The sequence below is a fragment of the Pseudonaja textilis genome, chromosome 1, assembly GCF_049901715.1.
Source record: "Pseudonaja textilis isolate UNSWEBS1 chromosome 1, rPseTex1.2, whole genome shotgun sequence".
NCBI classification, from domain to species: domain Eukaryota; kingdom Metazoa; phylum Chordata; class Lepidosauria; order Squamata; family Elapidae; genus Pseudonaja; species Pseudonaja textilis.
In genome coordinates this window covers 326,872,206-326,890,954 of record NC_141990.1, presented here as the reverse complement: position 1 = coordinate 326,890,954, position 18,749 = coordinate 326,872,206, and the positions used below count along the sequence as shown (strand labels likewise).

Genomic DNA, 18,749 nt, shown 5'->3' with positions numbered 1-18,749 from the left:
AGAGGTGGTAGTCTCTATAGAGCTGGAGGTCATTGTGGTCTCTGGGGGAGAAGTGGCTGTTGCTGTTGTAGTGGTTTCCAATGTGGAGGTTTGTGCAGAAGTAGTTAAGTATTTCTTGGTCGTTGGAAGGTGAGTAGTGGTAATTGTAGTACTACTACTAATTGAGGAGCTCTCTGGGGAAGAGCTGGAGGCCTTCGTGGTCTCTGGGCCAGAGGTGGACGTTTGCTCGGTGGTAGAAAGAAGGCTGGAACTGCTTGTGGGAGTTATAGATGTCACACTACTTGACGAAGCAGAAGGGGTGGTCATTGGCAAACTCGTTGGCATCATGCTGGTTTCTGAAAAACCTGTAGAGGACACTGTGCCCTCTGGAGTTGGTGTTGTGGCTTTCAAAATAGAAGAAGTTACTCTGGTCTTTGCTGATGCCGTAGAAGGCACTGAACTCATTGGAGAGCTGGCTGCTTCTGATGTGACGGATACAGGTGTGGTGGCCCCAGGAGAAGTAGTTAAGTGTTTTGTGGTGATAGAATGTGGAGTAGTGGTTTCTGAAGAGGTGGTAGTCTCTATAGAGCTGGAGGTCATTGTGGTCTCTGGGGGAGAAGTGGCTGTTGCTGTTGTACTGGTTTCCAACGTGGAGGTTTGTGCAGAAGTAGTTAAGTATTTCTTGGTCGTTGGAAGGTGAGTGGTGGTAATTGTAGTACTAGTACTAATTGAGGAGCTCTCTGGGGAAGAGCTGGAGGGCTTCGTGGTCTCTGGGCCAGAGGGGGATGTTTGCTCGGGGGTAGAAAGGAGACTGGAACTGCTTGTGGGAGTTATAGATGTCACACTACTTGACGAAGCAGAAGCGGTGGTCATTGGTGGACTCGTTGGTGTCATGCTGGTTTCTGAAACACCTGTAGAGGACACTGTGCCCTCTGGAGTTGGTGTTGTGGTTTTCAAAATAGAAGAAGTTACTCTGGTCTTTGCTGATGCCGTAGAAGGCACTGAACTCATTGGAGAGCTGGCTGCTTCTGACGTGACGGATACAGGTGTGGTGGCCTCTGGAGAAGTAGTTAAGTGTTTTGTGGTGATAGAATGTGGAGTAGTGGTTTCTGAAGAGGGAGAAGTCTTTATAGAGCTAGAGGTCATTGTGGTCTCTGGGGGAGAAGTGGCTGTTGCGGTTTTACTTTTTTCCAATGTAGAGGTTTGTGCAGAAGTAGTTAAGTATTTCTTGGTCGTTGGAAGTTGAGTAGTGGTTTTTGTAGTACTACTACTAATTGAGGAGCTCTCTGGGGAAGAGCTGGAGGGCTTCGTGGTCTCTGGGCCAGAGGTGGACATTTGCTCGGTGGTAGAAAGAAGGCTGGAACTGCTTGTGGGAGTTATAGATGTCACACTACTTGACGAAGCAGAAGCGGTGGTCATTGGCAAACTCGTTGGCGTCATGCTGGTTTCTGAAAAACCTGTAGAGGACACTGTGCCCTCTGGAGTTGGTGTTGTGGTTTTCAAAATAGAAGAAGTTACTCTGGTTTTTGCTGATGCCGTAGAAGGCACTGAACTCATTGGAGAGCTGGCTGCTTCTGGCGTGACGGATAAAGGTGTGGTGGCCTCTGGAGAAGTAGTTAAGTTTTTTGTGGGGATAGAAAGTTGAATAGTGGTTTCTGAAGAGGTCTCTGGGGCAGATGTGGTAGTTTTTGATGTGGTAGATGTCGTCAACATGGTTGCTGGAATTGCTACTCCTATGCTCTCTGGAATAGTACTTGTAGTTTCCATATGGGGAGAAGTCACCATGCTACTCTTTGGAGAAGCAGAAGCAGTGATCATTGGCAAACTCGATGGCGTCATGCTAGTCTCTGAAAAAGCTGAAGAAGACACTGGGCTCTCTGGAGAGCTGGCTGCTTCTGATGTGACAGATTCAGGTGTGGTGGCCTCTGGAGAAGTAGTTAAGTGTTTTGTGGTGATAGAATGTGGAGTAGTGGTTTCTGAAGAGGTGGTAGTCTCTATAGAGCTGGAGGTCATTGTGGTCTCTGGGGGAGAAGTGGCTGTTGCTGTTGTAGTGGTTTCCAATGTGGAGGTTTGTGCAGAAGTAGTTAAGTATTTCTTGGTCGTTGGAAGGTGAGTAGTGGTAATTGTAGTACTACTACTAATTGAGGAGCTCTCTGGGGAAGAGCTGGAGGCCTTCGTGGTCTCTGGGCCAGAGGTGGACGTTTGCTCGGTGGTAGAAAGAAGGCTGGAACTGCTTGTGGGAGTTATAGATGTCACACTACTTGACGAAGCAGAAGGGGTGGTCATTGGCAAACTCGTTGGCATCATGCTGGTTTCTGAAAAACCTGTAGAGGACACTGTGCCCTCTGGAGTTGGTGTTGTGGCTTTCAAAATAGAAGAAGTTACTCTGGTCTTTGCTGATGCCGTAGAAGGCACTGAACTCATTGGAGAGCTGGCTGCTTCTGATGTGACGGATACAGGTGTGGTGGCCCCAGGAGAAGTAGTTAAGTGTTTTGTGGTGATAGAATGTGGAGTAGTGGTTTCTGAAGAGGTGGTAGTCTCTATAGAGCTGGAGGTCATTGTGGTCTCTGGGGAGAAGTGGCTGTTGCTGTTGTACTGGTTTCCAACGTGGAGGTTTGTGCAGAAGTAGTTAAGTATTTCTTGGTCGTTGGAAGGTGAGTGGTGGTAATTGTAGTACTAGTACTAATTGAGGAGCTCTCTGGGGAAGAGCTGGAGGGCTTCGTGGTCTCTGGGCCAGAGGGGATGTTTGCTGGGGGTAGAAAGGAGACTGGAACTGCTTGTGGGAGTTATAGATGTCACACTACTTGACGAAGCAGAAGCGGTGGTCATTGGTGGACTCGTTGGTGTCATGCTGGTTTCTGAAACACCTGTAGAGGACACTGTGCCCTCTGGAGTTGGTGTTGTGGTTTTCAAAATAGAAGAAGTTACTCTGGTCTTTGCTGATGCCGTAGAAGGCACTGAACTCATTGGAGAGCTGGCTGCTTCTGGACGTGACGGATACAGGTGTGGTGGCCTCTGGAGAAGTAGTTAAGTGTTTTGTGGTGATAGAATGTGGAGTAGTGGTTTCTGAAGAGGGAGAAGTCTTTATAGAGCTAGAGGTCATTGTGGTCTCTGGGGAGAAGTGGCTGTTGCGGTTTACTTTTTCCAATGTAGAGGTTTGTGCAGAAGTAGTTAAGTATTTCTTGGTCGTTGGAAGTTGAGTAGTGGTTTTTGTAGTACTACTACTAATTGAGGAGCTCTCTGGGGAAGAGCTGGAGGGCTTCGTGGTCTCTGGGCCAGAGGTGGACATTTGCTCGGTGGTAGAAAGAAGGCTGGAACTGCTTGTGGGAGTTATAGATGTCACACTACTTGACGAAGCAGAAGCGGTGGTCATTGGCAAACTCGTTGGCGTCATGCTGGTTTCTGAAAAACCTGTAGAGGACACTGTGCCCTCTGGAGTTGGTGTTGTGGTTTTCAAAATAGAAGAAGTTACTCTGGTTTTTGCTGATGCCGTAGAAGGCACTGAACTCATTGGAGAGCTGGCTGCTTCTGGCGTGACGGATAAAGGTGTGGTGGCCTCTGGAGAAGTAGTTAAGTTTTTGTGGGGATAGAAAGTTGAATAGTGGTTTCTGAAGAGGTCTCTGGGGCAGATGTGGTAGTTTTTGATGTGGTAGATGTCGTCAACATGGTTGCTGGAATTGCTACTCCTATGCTCTCTGGAATAGTACTTGTAGTTTCCATATGGGGAGAAGTCACCATGCTACTCTTTGGAGAAGCAGAAGCAGTGATCATTGGCAAACTCGATGGCGTCATGCTAGTCTCTGAAAAAGCTGAAGAAGACACTGGGCTCTCTGGAGAGCTGGCTGCTTCTGATGTGACAGATTCAGGTGTGGTGGCCTCTGGAGAAGTAGTTAAGTGTTTTGTGGTGATAGAATGTGGAGTAGTGGTTTCTGAAGAGGTGGTAGTCTCTATAGAGCTGGAGGTCATTGTGGTCTCTGGGGAGAAGTGGCTGTTGCTGTTGTAGTGGTTTCCAATGTGGAGGTTTGTGCAGAAGTAGTTAAGTATTTCTTGGTCGTTGGAAGGTGAGTAGTGGTAATTGTAGTACTACTACTAATTGAGGAGCTCTCTGGGGAAGAGCTGGAGGCCTTCGTGGTCTCTGGGCCAGAGGTGGACGTTTGCTCGGTGGTAGAAAGAAGGCTGGAACTGCTTGTGGGAGTTATAGATGTCACACTACTTGACGAAGCAGAAGGGGTGGTCATTGGCAAACTCGTTGGCATCATGCTGGTTTCTGAAAAACCTGTAGAGGACACTGTGCCCTCTGGAGTTGGTGTTGTGGCTTTCAAAATAGAAGAAGTTACTCTGGTCTTTGCTGATGCCGTAGAAGGCACTGAACTCATTGGAGAGCTGGCTGCTTCTGATGTGACGGATACAGGTGTGGTGGCCCCAGGAGAAGTAGTTAAGTGTTTTGTGGTGATAGAATGTGGAGTAGTGGTTTCTGAAGAGGTGGTAGTCTCTATAGAGCTGGAGGTCATTGTGGTCTCTGGGGGAGAAGTGGCTGTTGCTGTTGTACTGGTTTCCAACGTGGAGGTTTGTGCAGAAGTAGTTAAGTATTTCTTGGTCGTTGGAAGGTGAGTGGTGGTAATTGTAGTACTAGTACTAATTGAGGAGCTCTCTGGGGAAGAGCTGGAGGGCTTCGTGGTCTCTGGGCCAGAGGGGATGTTTGCTCGGGGGTAGAAAGGAGACTGGAACTGCTTGTGGGAGTTATAGATGTCACACTACTTGACGAAGCAGAAGCGGTGGTCATTGGTGGACTCGTTGGTGTCATGCTGGTTTCTGAAAAACCTGTAGAGGACACTGTGCCCTCTGGAGTTGGTGTTGTGGTTTTCAAAATAGAAGAAGTTACTCTGGTCTTTGCTGATGCCGTAGAAGGCACTGAACTCATTGGAGAGCTGGCTGCTTCTGACGTGACGGATACAGGTGTGGTGGCCTCTGGAGAAGTAGTTAAGTGTTTTGTGGTGATAGAATGTGGAGTAGTGGTTTCTGAAGAGGGAGAAGTCTTTATAGAGCTAGAGGTCATTGTGGTCTCTGGGGAGAAGTGGCTGTTGCGGTTTTACTTTTTTCCAATGTAGAGGTTTGTGCAGAAGTAGTTAAGTATTTCTTGGTCGTTGGAAGTTGAGTAGTGGTTTTTGTAGTACTACTACTAATTGAGGAGCTCTCTGGGGAAGAGCTGGAGGGCTTCGTGGTCTCTGGGCCAGAGGTGGACATTTGCTCGGTGGTAGAAAGAAGGCTGGAACTGCTTGTGGGAGTTATAGATGTCACACTACTTGCGAAGCAGAAGCGGTGGTCATTGGCAAACTCGTTGGCCATGCTGGTTTCTGAAAAACCTGTAGAGGACACTGTGCCCTCTGGAGTTGGTGTTGTGGTTTTCAAAATAGAAGAAGTTACTCTGGTTTTTGCTGATGCCGTAGAAGGCACTGAACTCATTGGAGAGCTGGCTGCTTCTGGCGTGACGGATAAAGGTGTGGTGGCCTCTGGAGAAGTAGTTAAGTTTTTGTGGGGATAGAAAGTTGAATAGTGGTTTCTGAAGAGGTCTCTGGGGCAGATGTGGTAGTTTTTGATGTGGTAGATGTCGTCAACATGGTTGCTGGAATTGCTACTCCTATGCTCTCTGGAATAGTACTTGTAGTTTCCATATGGGGAGAAGTCACCATGCTACTCTTTGGAGAAGCAGAAGCAGTGATCATTGGCAAACTCGATGGCGTCATGCTAGTCTCTGAAAAAGCTGAAGAAGACACTGGGCTCTCTGGAGAGCTGGCTGCTTCTGATGTGACAGATTCAGGTGTGGTAGCCTCTGGAGAAGTAGTTAAGTGTTTTGTGGTGATAGAATGTGGAGTAGTGGTTTCTGAAGAGGTGGTAGTCTCTATAGAGCTGGAGGTCATTGTGGTCTCTGGGGAGAAGTGGCTGTTGCTGTTGTAGTGGTTTCCAATGTGGAGGTTTGTGCAGAAGTAGTTAAGTATTTCTTGGTCGTTGGAAGGTGAGTAGGTGGTAATTGTAGTACTAGTACTAATTGAGGAGCTCTCTGGGGAAGAGCTGGAGGCCTTCGTGGTCTCTGGGCCAGAGGTGGACGTTTGCTCGGGGGTAGAAAGAAGACTGGAACTGCTTGTGGGAGTTATAGATGTCACACTACTTGACGAAGCAGAAGCGGTGGTCATTGGTGGACTCGTTGGTGTCATGCTGGTTTCTGAAAAACCTGTAGAGGACACTGTGCCCTCTGGAGTTGGTGTTGTGGCTTTCAAAATAGAAGAAGTTACTCTGGTCTTTGCTGATGCCGTAGAAGGCACTGAACTCATTGTAGAGCTGGCTGCTTCTGACGTGACGGATACAGGTGTGGTGGCCTCTGGAGAAGTAGTTAAGTGTTTTGTGGTGATAGAATGTCGAGTAGTGGTTTCTGAAGAAGTGGTAGTCTCTATAGAGCTGGAGGTCATTGTGGTCTCTGGGGAGAAGTGGCTGTTGCTGTTGTAGTCGTTTCCAACGTGGAGGTTTGTGCAGAAGTAGTTAAGTATTTCTTGGTCGTTGGAAGGTGAGTAGTGGTAATTGTAGTACTACTACTAATTGAGGAGCTCTCTGGGGAAGAGCTGGAGGGCTTTGTGGTCTCTGGGCCAGAGGGGGATGTTTGCTTGGGGGTAGAAAGGAGACTGGAACTGCTTGTGGGAGTTATAGATGTCACACTACTTGACGAAGCAGAAGCGGTGGTCATTGGCAAACTCGTTGGCGTCATGCTGGTTTCTGAAAAACCTGTAGAGGACACTGTGCCCTCTGGAGTTGGTGTTGTGGTTTTCAAAATAGAAGAAGTTACTCTGGTCTTTGCTGATGCCGTAGAAGGCACTGAACTCATTGGAGAGCTGGCTGCTTCTGACGTGACGGATACAGGTGTGGTGGCCTCTGGAGAAGTAGTTAAGTGTTTTGTGGTGATAGAATGTGGAATAGTGGTTTCTGAAGAGGTGGTAGTCTCTATAGAGCTGGAGGTCATTGTGGTCTCTGGGGGAGAAGTGGCTGTTGCTGTTGTAGTGGTTTCCAACGTGGAGGTTTGTGCAGAAGTAGTTAAGTATTTCTTGGTCATTGGAAGGTGAGTGGTTGTAATTGTAGTACTAGTACTAATTGAGGAGCTCTCTGGGGAAGAGCTGGAGGGCTTCGTGGTCTCTGGGCCAGAGGGGGATGTTTGCTCGGGGGTAGAAAGGAGACTGGAACTGCTTGTGGGAGTTATAGATTTCACACTACTTGACGAAGCAGAAGCGGTGGTCATTGGCAAACTCGTTGGCGTCATGCTGGTTTCTGAAAAACCTGTAGAGGACACTGTGCCCTCTGGAGTTGGTGTTGTGGTTTTCAAAATAGAAGAAGTTACTCTGGTCTTTGCTGATGCCGTAGAAGGCACTGAACTCATTGGAGAGCTGGCTGCTTCTGATGTGACGGATACAGGTGTGGTGGCCTCTGGAGAAGTAGTTAAGTGTTTTGTGGTGATAGAATGTGGAGTAGTGGTTTCTGAAGAGGTGGTAGTCTCTATAGAGCTGGAGGTCATTGTGGTCTCTGTGGGAGAAGTGGCTTTTGCTGTTGTAGTGGTTTCCAACGTGGAGGTTTGTGCAGAAGTAGTTAAGTATTTCTTGGTCGTTGGAAGGTGAGTAGTGGTAATTGTAGTACTACTACTAATTGAGGAGCTCTCTGGGGAAGAGCTGGAGGGCTTCGTGGTCTCTGGGCCAGAGGTGGACGTTTGCTCGGTGGTAGAAAGAAGGCTGGAACTGCTTGTGGGAGTTATAGATGTCACACTACTTGACGAAGCAGAAGCGGTGGTCATTGGCAAACTCGTTGGCATCATGCTGGTTTCTGAAAAACCTGTAGAGGACACTGTGCCTTCTGGAGTTGGTGTTGTGGTTTTTGAAATGGAAGAAGTTACTCTGGTCTTTGCTGATGCCGTAGAAGGCACTGAACTCATTGGAGAGCTGGCTGCTTCTGATATGACAGATACAGGTGTGGTGGCCTCTGGAGAAGTAGTTAAGTGTTTTGTGGTGATAGAATCTGGAGTAGTGGTTTCTGAAGAGGTGGTAGTCTCTATAGAGCTGGAGGTCATTGTGGTCTCTGGGGGAGAAGTGGCTGTTGCTGTTGTAGTGGTTTCCAACGTGGAGGTTTGTGCAGAAGTAGTTAAGTATTTCTTGGTCGTTGGAAGGTGAGTAGTGGTAATTGTAGTACTACTACTAACTGAGGAGCTCTCTGGGGAAGAGCTGGAGGGCTTCGTGGTCTCTGGGCCAGAGGGGGATGTTTGCTCGGGGGTAGAAAGGAGACTGGAACTGCTTGTGGGAGTTATAGATGTCACACTACTTGACGAAGTAGAAGCGGTGGTCATTGGCAAACTCGTTGGCATCATGCTGGTTTCTGAAAAACCTGTAGAGGACACTGTGCCCTCTGGAGTTGGTGTTGTGGTTTTCAAAATAGAAGAAGTTACTCTGGTCTTTGCTGATGCCGTAGAAGGCACTGAACTCATTGGAGAGCTGGCTGCTTCTGACGTGACGGATACAGGTGTGGTGGCCTCTGGAGAAGTAGTTAAGTGTCCTGTGGTGATAGAATGTAGAGTAGTGGTTTCTGAAGAGGTGGTAGTCTTTATAGAGCTGGAGGTCATTGTGGTCTCTGGGGGAGAAGTGGCTGTTGCTGTTGTAGTGGTTTCCAATGTGGAGGTTCGTGGAGAAGTAGTAAAGTATTCCTTGGTCGTTGGAAGTTGACTAGTGGTAATTGTAGTACTACTACTAATTGAGGAGCTCTCTGGGAAAGAGCTGGAGGTCATTGTGGTCTCTGGGGGAGAAGTGGCTGTTGCTGTTGTAGTGGTTTCCAACATGGAGGTTTGTGCAGAAGTAGTTAAGTATTTCTTGGTCGTTGGAAGTTGAGTAGTGGTTTTTGTAGTACTACTACTAATTGAGGAGCTCTCTGGGGAAGAGCTGGAGGGCTTCGTGGTCTCTGGGCCAGAGGGGGATGTTTGCTCGGGGGTAGAAAGGAGACTGGAACTGCTTGTGGGAGTTATAGATGTCACACTACTTGACGAAGCAGAAGCGGTGGTCATTGGCAAACTCGTTGGCGTCATGCTGGTTTCTGAAAAACCTGTAGAGGACACTGTGCCCTCTGGAGTTGGTGTTGTGGCTTTCAAAATAGAAGAAGTTACTCTGGTCTTTGCTGATGCCGTAGAAGGCACTGAACTCATTGTAGAGCTGGCTGCTTCTGACGTGACGGATGCAGGTGTGGTGGCCTCTGGAGAAGTAGTTAAGTGTTTTGTGGTGATAGAATGTGGAGTAGTGGTTTCTGAAGAAGTGGTAGTCTCTATAGAGCTGGAGGTCATTGTGGTCTCTGGGGGAGAAGTGGCTGTTGCTGTTGTAGTCGTTTCCAACGTGGAGGTTTGTGCAGAAGTAGTTAAGTATTTCTTGGTCGTTGGAAGGTGAGTAGTGGTAATTGTAGTACTACTACTAATTGAGGAGCTCTCTGGGGAAGAGCTGGAGGGCTTTGTGGTCTCTGGGCCAGAGGGGGATGTTTGCTCGGGGGTAGAAAGGAGACTGGAACTGCTTGTGGGAGTTATAGATGTCACACTACTTGACGAAGCAGAAGCGGTGGTCATTGGCAAACTCGTTGGCGTCATGCTGGTTTCTGAAAAACCTGTAGAGGACACTGTGCCCTCTGGAGTTGGTGTTGTGGTTTTCAAAATAGAAGAAGTTACTCTGGTCTTTGCTGATGGCGTAGAAGGCACTGAACTCATTGGAGGGCTGGCTGCTTCTGATGTGACGGATACAGGTGTGGTGGCCTCTGGAGAAGTAGTTAAGTGTTTTGTGGTGATAGAATGTGGAGTAGTGGTTTCTGAAGAGGTGGTAGTCTCTATAGAGCTGGAGGTCATTGTGGTCTCTGGGGGAGAAGTGGCTGTTGCTGTTGTAGTCGTTTCCAACGTGGAGGTTTGTGCAGAAGTAGTTAAGTATTTCTTGGTCGTTGGAAGGTGAGTAGTGGTAATTGTAGTACTACTACTAATTGAGGAGCTCTCTGGGGAAGAGCTGGAGGGCTTTGTGGTCTCTGGGCCAGAGGGGGATGTTTGCTCGGGGGTAGAAAGGAGACTGGAACTGCTTGTGGGAGTTATAGATGTCACACTACTTGACGAAGCAGAAGCGGTGGTCATTGGCAAACTCGTTGGCGTCATGCTGGTTTCTGAAAAACCTGTAGAGGACACTGTGCCCTCTGGAGTTGGTGTTGTGGTTTTCAAAATAGAAGAAGTTACTCTGGTCTTTGCTGATGGCGTAGAAGGCACTGAACTCATTGGAGAGCTGGCTGCTTCTGACGTGACGGATACAGGTGTGGTGGCCTCTGGAGAAGTAGTTAAGTGTTTTGTGGTGATAGAATGTAGAGTAGTGGTTTCTGAAGAGGTGGTAGTCTCTATAGAGCTGGAGGTCATTGTGGTCTCTGGGGGAGAAGTGGCTGTTGCTGTTGTAGTGGTTTCCAACGTGGAGGTTTGTGCAGAAGTAGTTAAGTATTTCTTGGTCATTGGAAGGTGAGTGGTGGTAATTGTAGTACTAGTACTAATTGAGGAGCTCTCTGGGGAAGAGCTGGAGGGCTTCGTGGTCTCTGGGCCAGAGGGGGATGTTTGCTCGGGGGTAGAAAGGAGACTGGAACTGCTTGTGGGAGTTATAGATGTCACACTACTTGACGAAGCAGAAGCGGTGGTCATTGGCAAACTCGTTGGTGTCATGCTGGTTTCTGAAAAACCTGTAGAGGACACTGTGCCCTCTGTAGTTGGTGTTGTGGTTTTCAAAATAGAAGAAGTTACTCTGGTCTTTGCTGATGCCGTAGAAGGCACTGAACTCATTGGAGAGCTGGCTGCTTCTGATGTGACGGATACAGGTGTGGTGGCCTCTGGAGAAGTAGTTAAGTGTTTTGTGGTGATAGAATGTGGAGTAGTGGTTTCTGAAGAGGTGGTAGTCTCTATAGAGCTGGAGGTCATTGTGGTCTCTGGGGGAGAAGTGGCTGTTGCTGTTGTAGTGGTTTCCAACGTGGAGGTTTGTGCAGAAGTAGTTAAGTATTTCTTGGTCGTTGGAAGGTGAGTAGTGGTTTTTGTAGTACTACTACTAATTGAAGAGCTCTCTGGGGAAGAGCTGGAGGGCTTCGTGGTCTCTGGGCCAGAGGGGGATGTTTGCTCGGGGGTAGAAAGGAGACTGGAACTGCTTGTGGGAGTTATAGATGTCACACTACTTGACGAAGCAGAAGCGGTGGTCATTGGTGGACTCGTTGGCATCATGCTGGTTTCTGAAAAACCTGTAGAGGACACTGTGCCCTCTGGAGTTGGTGTTGTGGTTTTCAAAATAGAAGAAGTTACTCTGGTCTTTGCTGATGGCGTAGAAGGCACTGAACTCATTGGAGAGCTGGCTGCTTCTGATGTGACGGATACAGGTGTGGTGGCCTCTGGAGAAGTAGTTAAGTGTTTTGTGGTGATAGAATGTAGAGTAGTGGTTTCTGAAGAGGTGGTAGTCTCTATAGAGCTGGAGGTCATTGTGGTCTCTGGGGGAGAAGTGGCTGTTGCTGTTGTAGTGGTTTCCAACGTGGAGGTTTCTGCAGAAGTAGTTAAGTATTTCTTGGTCGTTGGAAGGTGAGTAGTGGTAATTGTAGTACTAGTACTAATTGAAGTGCTCTCTGGGGAATTGCTGGAGGGCTTCGTGGTCTCTGGGCCAGAGGGGGATGTTTGCTCGGGGGTAGAAAGGAGACTGGAACTGCTTGTGGGAGTTATAGATGTCACACTACTTGTCGAAGCAGAAGCGGTGGTCATTGGCAAACTCATTGGCGTCATGCTGGTTTCTGAAAAACCTGTAGAGGACACTGTGCCCTCTGGAGTTGGTGTTGTGGTTTTCAAAATAGAAGAAGTTACTCTGGTCTTTGCTGATGCCGTAGAAGGCACTGAACTCATTGGAGATCTGGCTGTTTCTGACGTGACGGATACAGGTGTGGTGGCCTCTGGAGAAGTAGTTAAGTGTTTTGTGGTGATAGAATGTGGAGTAGTGGTTTCTGAAGAGGTGGTAGTCTCTATAGAGCTGGAGGTCATTGTGGTCTCTGGGGGAGAAGTGGCTGTTGCTGTTGTAGTGGTAATTGTAGTACTACTACTAATTGAGGAGCTCTCTGGGGAAGAGCTGGAGGGCATTGTGGTTTCTGGGACCAATGTGGTAGTTTGTGATGTGGTGGACGCAGTCAAGGTGGTTGCTGGGAAAGCTGCAGAGACTGCTATGCTCTCTGGAATGGTACTTGTGGTTTCCATAGTGGGAGAAGTCATCATGCTACTCTTTCCTGAAGCTGTAGTGCTCTCTGTCGGAGGCATCGCTGTTTCAGATGTGATGGATTCCAGCATGGTGGTCTCTGGGATAGTTGTCGAGTGTCCTATACTCTTTGGGGTAGAACCCGATGTTGCTTTTGTTGTGGTTTCTAACGTGATGGTTTCTGAAGTGCTAATAGCCTTTGTAGAGCTGACTGTAAAAAACATGGATAGCCCTCTGTCCTCTGTAGGAGATGTGGCTGTTTCTGATTCGGTGTATACACTACTTGTTGTCATATTCTGTTTGCTTGTGGTAGTGGAGGATGTTTCCGATGTAGTTGTTCCCTTTATTGTTCCTGTTGGTGCTGCAAGGATATAAATAATTTGTATTAAATTAATGTAGTATGAAGGACAGAACAAAGGTTTTTAAACTGCAATTTGCTAATAGAACATAAGCCTTAGTAAATTTTTCATTCTTTTTGTTTGCATGGGTGTTTCTTTACTTTTTGATACCTTTGACCATGCGGATCGGTTTGTAATTCTATGGATTTCCTTCCTTCATCAATTTGATTAAGTATATTAATTTCCTCTGTATTTGTTTGAGGCATTTGTTGGTCTTTCCCTGTCTTATTTTTCTTAGCTACTGATTTTCATGAGGTTAGACAATGATATTCAAGTTAAATTTATTATAATTAAATATGTTTATTTATTTGTTGTATGTTTCACCGTTCATTCAAATAGCCTTCCTTCTTCCTATTTTTCATATAAAACTCTATTTGTTATCTTGGGGTGAGAGAGAAAGATTGGGCTAAATTCACCAGAAAGCTTCTGTGACTGGAGAGGGTTAAGCATTGTACCACATTGTCTTTGAATTTCACCAGGTAAGTTATAAACTGAGAACCTGGATGCAGTGATATGGTTTATCCTTAAGCTAAGGCCTTTTTGCTATAGTCCTCATTTTATAACCTCAGTTGGGACCAGCAATTCAATCATTAAATGAAGCAGTCATTAAGTGAAACCGTGATGATCCTCAACTTTCCCTTGATTAATAGACCTGTGAAGGTTTTAAATGCAAGGATTGCTCGCAAAGTTACTTTTTCATCCCATCATTTCATCCACCGTTGTAGTTTTACAATGGTCACTAAATAAGGCAGTTACTAAACAAGGATTATCCAAATAAAAGTCCTAAATAAAAGGCAAAAAAAATACCATAATCACCTTACAATACATTCCTTCAGTCCTTCACTCAGCAAAAAAATATACCAGCATAAATTACATTGCCTGATGGCTGAATCCAATTCTTTCTTAGCAGCAGGGCTGGGAAGGGGTACTGCCCTTACAACTGTAATTCAGGACAAGTTAAAGGCCTCAAAAAGTGGATATACTTTGAATATGTTTCTTTTCAGTCCCCTGTCAGCATTACTGGAATTGAGTGATTTGGGGATGGGATGGAATGGGAGAGTGAGATGAAGGATTCAGATACCTTTCAAATTGCCCAAATATATCCCTTTGTCTCAGCCAATAGCATGTCCCTTGATTACTTTTGGATTCAGGTGTTAGTACATCAAAGTTGGCTAGGTCAGGAAATAAAACTTCATAAGTTTTATTAAACTCTGCTTTATTGCAGAGTGCCAAGTTTCTTCTGTCCTTTCTTATAACATGACATTACATTAAATCTTTCTTAGGCTCCCTTCTTTTCCCAGGGCTGAAATTTGGGGGTCTGAGTCATTACTGATTTCTGGTGACTGCCTGGACCAATTCCTCTAGGTTTCTTGGCACTATTTTCAGAAGTGGTTTGTCCTTGCCTTGCCAAGGACTAAGAGAGAGAGGCTGGCCCAAACTCACCCAGTCAACTTCATGCCTAAAGCAGGACTAGAACACAGGATCCTGGCAGTAACTCCTATCCTGTTGCCTTAACCACTACACCAATTTGGCTCTTGAGATTTCATTTATGGTCTCTTTTATCAGTTAAAAGTTGTGTTCTTTTGCCCATGTTTTCTACCTCCCTTTACACCGGCATTCTTCCAGAAGACTTCATAAATAACCCATGATTCAGGTCACCAACGTGGTAGAGGGATTATGAGGAATACTAGTCAACTTCTCTCTCTTTCTCCCTTTGCCATATAAATGTACTTGTGACCTGGGACAGAACTCTTGCAACTTTTATCCCTGCCCCCATTTATCTCACATAGATGGATGTTCAAGCCAATGTCAATGCTGGCTGTGAATGCTCACGGTCAGCAGCACCTAGTAGTATTGTGTGGGTAGGTGAAATAACATTGCCCCCAATTAAAGCAAAAACAGAAATAAAACAAATAAATCTACAACGTAGGCTAGTGCTTTCTCTAGGAAATAGAGAACACTAGTTTTGTTTTCTTACATAAATGTCTACTATCCTTCCTTGTGTTTTAAAAACAGGGCTAGTATTCTTTGACAAGCAAGTTAATCTGGAAATATCAGACTGGCATTTTCCAAAGCACGGGTCAGGTATTACGCAGGTTGATGTCACTGTGGAAGCCAGGTGTTCAGTTTGTCCTGTATCTGAATGCAAAAGAGCCAGGGAAGGCAGTTGCCAGTGGCTTAGGAACGATGACATGCCCACAACATCCTCACATGAGCAATAGGTGCTGTTCAGATTACCTGACTATATTATCACCAACTTTATCAATGAACCACTATAAATCATTCATACATTGAAAGTGGTGCTGGAAGAAGAGAAGAAAACTATTTTAGCGCTGCCTCTAAAGTTGAATTAAGCTGCCTCTGCGGCAGGTGAAGATGAGATGAAAACGATATTTGAGCTGCCCAGGGTTGTTTGTGGAGATGGGTGGCTATAGAAATCAAACAACAAATAAATAAAATGTCATGGAGGCCTAACCTTGTAATCAGGGGTACGCTTCAGCCAGTTTGTGCCAGTTTGGCCGAACCGGATGTTAATTTTACACCTGGCTCAGCAAACAGGTAGTTCCAATGACTAGCTGGCCCCACCCACCCCATCCCGCCCCTCCCAGGAGTCCCCACATGGCCCATTTTGGATCACAGGTAAGTGCAGGGCCCATGTGGAAGCTTGAGGAGGGTGAAGAATGGGCCTCTCAGAGGCTTGAGGAAAGCCTCCAGAGCCCAGGGGTGAAAATGGACCTCCCGGAGGCTCGAGGAAAGCCTCCAGAGTCTGGGGAGGGCGAAAAACAGGCCCCGTGTGGCCCGTTTTCATTCCCCGGGTGGTGCAGGGAGGCCTACTAGGTCAAAAATGGGGCATGGGGGGCGCAGTGTCCCACTCAGCAGCCTGTTTTCACTCCCAGGGTGGTGTAGTAGGCCAACTAGGCCACGCCCACTATGGCCAGTGGGCAACCAGGCAGAGAACTGGTTGTTAAATTATTTGAAGCCCACCCATGCTTGTGAGATAATGAAGGGAACATAGTTATTCTATGGGAAGGTAAGCCAAATACTTTACGCAGACAGGTGGCGGCTTTAGCCTCGGTGATAGCCTGGGGTGACCTCCGGTCCATAGCGCACCATCCACATGTCCGCATCTCTCTTAAGGGTGCTGCAAACTTACGACCTCCTGTAATTCACTGCTATCCCACCTGGGACCTCAACAGGGTGTTAACCGCACTTACAATTGGCCCTTCGAGCCTTTAAGAACCGACCCTTTAAATTCCTAACATATAAGGTGGCCTTCCTAATTGCAATCACATCAGCAAGGAGGATTTCCGAATTGGCGGCATAGTCAATGAGAAAGGACCTGTGCGTGTTTCATGCGGACAGAATGATTCTCCGATTAGATCCATCCTCCACTCCTAAAGTAAATTCAGCCTTCCACAGAGTGCAAGAGTTGGTGCCTCCAAAAATTTTGTCCGAAACCATCTCATAGACTGGAGCATCAATGGCATCGACTTGACATTCGAAGGGCCTTAAGCATCTATCTAGACCGTACGGCGGCATTTCGAAAATCTGAGGTTCTATTCCTATCCTTCAACCCATCCACTTTAGGGCAAAAGGTGTCGGCAACAACCATTGGTAGATGGTTGAGAGCCACCCTAGCTAAAAGTTACGAATGCCAGTCCACCTCAGTTCTGAAGGGCATTGCAGACCACTCTACAAGGAGTGCAGCAACATCAGCTGCATGGGCCACACGGGCTTCCATAGACGAAATTTGTAGAGTGGCAACTTGGGCTTCAGTTATCTCCCTTTGTCAGAAATTATAAAATTGATGTCTATGCCTCAGCAGACGCTTCATTTGGCAGAAGAGTCCTGCAGAGGGTTCACAGAGTTTAGGAGTGGATTTCGATCCAGACGGAGTCCCTCCTTAAGGACAGGCCAAGCTTTGGTATGTCCCACTTCTGGATGCTCTGAACAGCTCATGGGAGAAAGGGCGTTGGTACTTACCTGATACGCCCGTTCTCTGTGAGCTGTGAAGAGTATCCAGCCCCACCCATTTCTTTCCATCTGGTGGGGTTCCATTCCGGTCAGGGATCTAGATTAGGTGATGAGTCCTGGACTTTGGCACTCAGTCTTCACAAAACTGGGGGATGCTGAGGAGGCGTCCCGTGGAGGAGGAGGAGCATCCCGGAGTTTTAAGCCCAGCCTTTCCAGAAGAGACTGAAGCACCTCCCACTTCTGGATGCTCTTCACAGCTCACAGAGAACGGGCGTATCAGGTAAGTACCAACGCCCTTTTTCGGTGTGATGCTTTCTAGTGCATAAAAGGTTACTTTCTCTGGCTTTGCAGGAACTCAGAGAAAGGTGTGTTGTTTGTATTGTTTGATTATTTAAAATTGGGATTTTCTGCCTGCCAAACCTGTCTCTACCCTGAGCTATGAAACCTACTTTAAACACAATATATTGCATTCACATGCTATGCTTAACCTGTTTTTTGCATTGTTTAATTTTCTGGCTTCACACACCCCTGAACCATAAACTACTAAAGTGTCTAAGCTTACATGCCACACTATACCACATACATATACACATGCATACACATATGCTGTACATACACACATACACAAATATAAAACAATTTAGTACGGTTAAGTTATGTGGTATATTATAAAGCTGTATGGTACATTTATGTTAGGCTTGCTCCATCTCACTGGAAGTCGCCAATCTTCAGACAGGGAGCCATATTTGGGCTTCTGAGAGTGAAGTTTGAAAGAACAAAATTGATATCTTTAAATGAGGATGTTAGGTGGAGTGGATGGTTAATTAGTGCCATCTAGCCACCTCACAGATGGACTATTGCAGGGATGTCAAACTCAATTTCATTGAGGGCCACATCAGGGCTGTGGTTGACCTTGGGGAGGTCAGACAGGCATGGCTGACTGGGTGGGTGTGGCCAACTGGGTGGGTATGGCCAACTTGACGCCACTCCCCAAACTGCTGGCATGTTTCCTCTTCACATTGGGTAGACCCGGCCAAAGCGACGCTGGCCCGATCTTTCCTCTTTGCATTGAATAGACTGGGCCGAAGCAGCATGGACCAGCCCCTTACATTTTCCAGGAAGGCTTCATGGGCCTTGAGTCTGACACCCCTGGACTATTGCAATGTGGCTGCTCTTAAAGACCAACTACAAACTAAACCTAGTCTAGAATGCAGCAGTGTGGGTAGTGATGGGAAGGCCACAATATGTCTATGTGTCGTGCTGCCAATATTGTTAAGTGAATCACGGATGTTGTTGAATGAATCACTGGGTTTCTAAGGGAAACAAGCTTCCCCAATTGATTCCCCAGTGACTCTTGACGAATGTATCTTTTCTTTCATGTACACTGAAAGCATTTGCACCAAGACAAATTCCTTGTGTGTCCAATCACACTGGGCCAATAAAGAATTCTATTAACTATTCTATTCTATTTTGTTTGTCAGAACCCAGCTGGGAAGATTGTAAATAGTGATCATGTGACCCTGGGACACTGCAGCCCTTGTAAATGGGAACCAAATGTGAAGCACCTGAATTTTGATCATGTGACTGTGGGGATGGCTGCAACAGTTGTAAGTGCGAGGACTGGTCACAAGTCCCCTTTTCAGTGCTGTTGTAACTTTGAATGGTTGCTAAACAAATTGTTGTTAAGTCAAGGACTGCCTGTATAATAAGTCTGAGCTTAGTTTGCTTAGGGAGAAGCCAATAGATCACTGGATTAGTACAATTTAGAAGGGATTCTTGGATGAATTTTTTTAAGAGCCTAATCCAATCCTCAACCTGACATTTAACAAATCACCTGAATCCTCTTTTCCCATACCAACGTCTTCTTTTTGTTTGATCACATTCTGTTCTATAATATTAGCTGCAAGACACAGGGATTATCTCTATAACAAAGTGTCATTTCCCTCTTAATCCTGCAATGTGCCAGTAAAAAAAAAACCCCAAAGGAAGGGTTCATCCTGAATCCTGTTTTTTCTCCCGGTAAAAAAATAATTTCACTTCTATAATCCAGAGATGGATGTCAGTTTTGTTTTTTCTCATTTTCCCAAAAGTTCTATATAGATTA

At 46.4% G+C, this 18,749-nt stretch overlaps 2 protein-coding genes across 2 annotated transcripts in view; both read right to left on the bottom strand.

Moving 5' to 3' along the window:
• Positions 1–560: 560 nt before the first annotated feature.
• LOC148128392 (uncharacterized) lies at positions 561–2,538 on the bottom strand. The gene is made up of 2 exons (XM_087936844.1): positions 618–2,538; positions 561–568 (listed from the first exon to the last, which is right to left on the bottom strand). Exons 1-2 carry the CDS (start codon positions 2,536–2,538, stop codon positions 561–563), a joined length of 1,929 nt encoding a protein of 642 aa, XP_087792970.1.
• Positions 2,539–6,424: 3,886 nt separating this feature from the next.
• The window catches only part of LOC113434972 (uncharacterized), a 34,373-nt gene continuing 22,048 nt past the window's right edge, over positions 6,425–18,749 (bottom strand). The window contains exon 3 of the mRNA XM_087936796.1: positions 6,425–12,633. Within this exon, the coding sequence (XP_087792922.1) occupies positions 6,440–12,633 (6,194 nt within the window). The 3' untranslated portion in view covers positions 6,425–6,439. The remainder of the gene's footprint in view (positions 12,634–18,749) is intronic.

What these genes read in the sequence shown, in the direction of transcription:
- LOC148128392 (XM_087936844.1), bottom strand. Translation starts at nt 2,538, where the DNA reads ATGACCTCCAGCTCTATAGAGACTACCACCTCTTCAGAAACCACTACT.